General features: G+C 44.1%; 1 protein-coding gene across 5 annotated transcripts in view; it reads right to left on the bottom strand.

Moving 5' to 3' along the window:
* Positions 1-3,719, bottom strand: part of LOC109539240 (lysine-specific demethylase 3B) — a 56,113-nt gene that overhangs the window by 2,579 nt on the left and 49,815 nt on the right. For all 5 annotated transcript variants that reach the window (XM_048668529.1, XM_048668528.1, XM_048668530.1 and 2 more), the window contains 9 exons: positions 3,440-3,649; positions 3,140-3,388; positions 2,561-3,053; positions 2,080-2,499; positions 1,866-2,024; positions 1,516-1,809; positions 1,307-1,457; positions 1,109-1,239; positions 222-1,025 (listed from right to left, as the gene is read on the bottom strand). In XM_048668529.1, coding sequence (XP_048524486.1) covers positions 222-1,025; positions 1,109-1,239; positions 1,307-1,457; positions 1,516-1,809; positions 1,866-2,024; positions 2,080-2,499; positions 2,561-3,053; positions 3,140-3,388; positions 3,440-3,649 — 2,911 coding nt within the window. The remainder of the gene's footprint in view (positions 1-221; positions 1,026-1,108; positions 1,240-1,306; positions 1,458-1,515; positions 1,810-1,865; positions 2,025-2,079; positions 2,500-2,560; positions 3,054-3,139; positions 3,389-3,439; positions 3,650-3,719) is intronic.

Here is a 3,719-nt window from a genome sequence, read left to right as displayed (position 1 = left end):
ATTAATTTCTTTTACTATTTTTTCTGTACTCCTATAACAGCGCCAGACAACACCTCCAGAGGAATGACGCCAATTTTGAATCACCCTGTATTTACGTTACGTATAAAATTGAAGAAATGCTAATTTTATCTCCTCTACGAATGGCTTTAATTCATTTTAACATTACATTCATTTATGTAATCGAAATGGATGCAATGATAAAACAAACCCGGGCAAATTACCTGGAAAATCTTGTTGTTGTCCTTGCATGCAGGATCACTGAGGCGTAACAGCTTGCCATCGCACAGCCAAGAATGAGGAACATGGGGATAAAGAATTTTACTTTCAGTGAGTGTCATTATCCGGATGGGCAACTGCTGTCTGCCTTTATGCTGCCAATTATATCTTCGAATATAATGTTTCAGTTCAATTTTCTCTTCTGGTTCCTCCTTTGGCGACTTGGTCGGATTTTCTAGTCCGCACGTAGACAACGGATCAGTTTCAGGCTTATCCAATTTGGATTTCTTCTTGTCCGTTTTCAAATTGGGTGAGCCGGCTCTGGAAGAGCCGTTCGCTTTATGAGTGGGGCGAACCAACAGTTCTCTCAACGTCGAAAAACTGCCAGTTTCCAGCTCCTCTTCGCTGACTGGTTCTTCGGCTTTCAGGGCTACATCCGCTAACCATTTTAAAGACGATTGCGAGTCTTCCTTAACTCCGTTAATAGCACCTTTGGACTCTTCTTTCACTTCTTTTTTTACGCCATTCATGTTCTCGTTCATGATGATGTTGACCATCTCCTTGCATTCGACATTGTTCACTTTCGTCTCTTTAGAATTAGGACACCCGCAAAACTGTTCGATAGACCAGAGCTCCCGCATCTCGTGAACCATCTTCCCCAGTTTGAGGATGCAATCGTCGGCGATGATCTGCGTGAGCATCAGCTTTTCCTGTTCATGAGATGACCGATTGGTGCACAACAGCCACATGCATTCATCCCTATCTTTTCCTGGCTCGTTCAGTGTCTTAATAGTACCTTTTTTTCGACTCTGAAAACATTGTTGAAAGGAAGTTTTAGTACTATGGTCACTCTGCACAATTTAACATTTCAATAACAAATAAACTCTATTACCTTATAGCAATCGAGACATACGACAAATCCACATTTGCCGCAAGTCCAGTGGTAGTTGAACAAAGTAGTTTCGCAAACATCGCACATTTCTCGAACACCTTGAACTACTCTTTTCCACGCCACCACCTTGTCTAAAAGGTAACGATTTTGAAAACGAATTAACAATGAGATTTCTTGCAATTGATTGAACCCACCAACCTTCAGACATGTGCTCTTCATGTGCCTCCTTTTCCTGTACCAACAAATCACAGAAATGATCACCAACTTGCGTAAGCAAAAACCGCGAAGTATCCATGTCCAAGTCACCGGGAGGATTTTCGGTATTCGGTAGCCATAACTTGATGTCCTCCTAAACAAATAATCACCGTTATGTATTTAAAATTGTTTAGGAAAAAAAACAGGCGCACCTCCATTGCATCCTTGTGCGGATCACTGAAGCCAGCAATGGCCAATTGATTGTTTTTCGTGTATCGCAAACGACGAAACGCGTAAAACCGGCAGAAAATGTTGGGCATATTTCTTGATCGCTGATTGGGCGTCCATCTGCATTCCCGGCATTTTGCAAGTTTCGGCGCGACCTCGAAACAAGGGCCATCCTGCAGAAAGCTTTCGCCAGTCTTTTTCAGTTGCCCCACTGGAGGTTTGCGAAAGGGGTCGCGCGGGGGCTCTTCTTTAGGTTTTTTGACGCGCGGCTCCTCGCCCTGCAAAATCACTAAACTGAGTACCTTCAAAATCTGTCGGGAATAATGCAAATTACCTTGTCGTTTTTTGAACCCTTTGGTCGTCTACCACGCTTTCTAGGTTCCTTGCCGGGCTTCTTACCGCCTCCAGAAACAGTTGTACTAGCTCCCGAATCGCTATCTTTGGCGCTATCAGATTCTTTATCACTTTCACTGCCGCTCTCACTTTGAGTTGGCTATTCGAAAATAATGAATTAGAAATAAAACTTTACCTTGTACCCAATCTGCTACCTGTTTTTCACTTTTCCTCTTCTTCTCCTCGGACACTTTTTTAGCAAATGAAGCGGTCCCGCCGCCCCCTTTTTTTCGGGTGACTTTGGGCGTTTTTCGCTTTGGCGGACTTTTTCGATCGTTTCTCTCAGGGTCTGAACTGGACGAATCATCTCCATTTTTATCAGCCAGATGTCCATTAGCACTTGTCTCTTTTGCCGGCTTGCGGTTGGTCGACTTACACTGAAAGGGTTTCGACTTGTTGATACTGTTCACTGCCATGCTGCCCACCGCGTGAATTGATTTGACTGAAGGTGTTTCATTTTTAACAGATGGAGGGCTGGAGGTACTGATATTTAACGGTAACGTGACGCAACTTCCGGAACCCACTAAGCCAGTGGTATCTTCAATGTCTTCTCCCGTATGCCTTTGCAACCACGCCTATTTGAACAGAAAGCAAACCACTGTCACCGCCGTAACCGTTAACTTGATCCAAACATACCTTCTTCAAATGCCGAACAGGGTAGTTGCCACCTGGGTTCTTCTGAGGGCCCGGACTATTGCTCTTCTCTGAATCTATCACACTGGGTGTAACCGTGGTTAGTTTAACAGATATTCCTGGATAGTCATCGGTCATTGGCGGAGTGGCTGCGTCTTCAGAAACCGTCAAATTGGAAGAAGCAAACATATTTGGAGCGCTTGTCTCATTCGAACTATTACTGATTAAAGACATATTGAGAGAAACTGAATTGGAAGCCGTGCCACTTGAACTACTTGGGGTGCCAGTGTTCCGAACCTGTGGCGACGGGCTTAAATTTGGTGGCATGGCGACAGGAGTGCCCGGTTTTGCAATCGGAATGGAATGTGTTGAATCGGTACTCGCCGGTCTGGGTACTTCCACCGTAACAGCAGTAACACTTAAATCTGGTAGGTCTGTCAGCAATGGGGGCGACTGAGTACCCCCCAATGAATTCATAATCGTTGGCAATGGAGCCCTACGAGTAATTGAAATTTTTTTAATTTTACAAACTCAAATCACAATCACAAATGGTTTGGTAAGTGGCTGAAAAATGATGTTTACCTGTAAGCTGCAGTGTTTACCAGCGTGGTAATCGTTGTGGCCGCACTGGCTATTAACGGACTAGGTTCACTAACTCGAGCTAATTGAGGTTGCCCGGATAAACTGGATTGAACAACTAAATTTGGAGGCACGTTATTGCAAAAGTTCTTCAAACCATGCTGCATATTCGGGGAGTCAATTCTGCGCTTCTTGCCTTCCAAACATAGCGGCGTACTTTTCCTTTTAGGTGATATGGGTTGACCGTTATCACTGGAAGGGCAATTTTTTAAATGGTAGGCGGCACTCACACTCAAAACTTACTTTGACTTATTTGGCCCGATTCCCAAATCCAGAGGTTGAGTTTGAATTTGCTGGATACCGGCCGCACCAGAAGCCATACTGTAGCTAGAGCGACAAGTATTTATGGGGACGGATGAAGGTGTTGGTGGCGAAGTACCAGGCTCACTAAGGACTTTGACCGAGAGACTTGTCAGGGGTAAGACGCTTGTGGAATAGGGTGGACGCTCATATCTGAAATATACAAAGATGCAATTGAACAATTGTTTTCAAACTACATTATTTTGAATATATTTTACGATTC

The sequence above is a fragment of the Dendroctonus ponderosae genome, unplaced genomic scaffold, assembly GCF_020466585.1.
Source record: "Dendroctonus ponderosae isolate FM_Combo_2020 unplaced genomic scaffold, Dpon_F_20191213v2 Dpon_F_20191213_7, whole genome shotgun sequence".
Classification (NCBI taxonomy): domain Eukaryota; kingdom Metazoa; phylum Arthropoda; class Insecta; order Coleoptera; family Curculionidae; genus Dendroctonus; species Dendroctonus ponderosae.
This window is presented reverse-complemented; position numbering and strand designations above follow the sequence as displayed.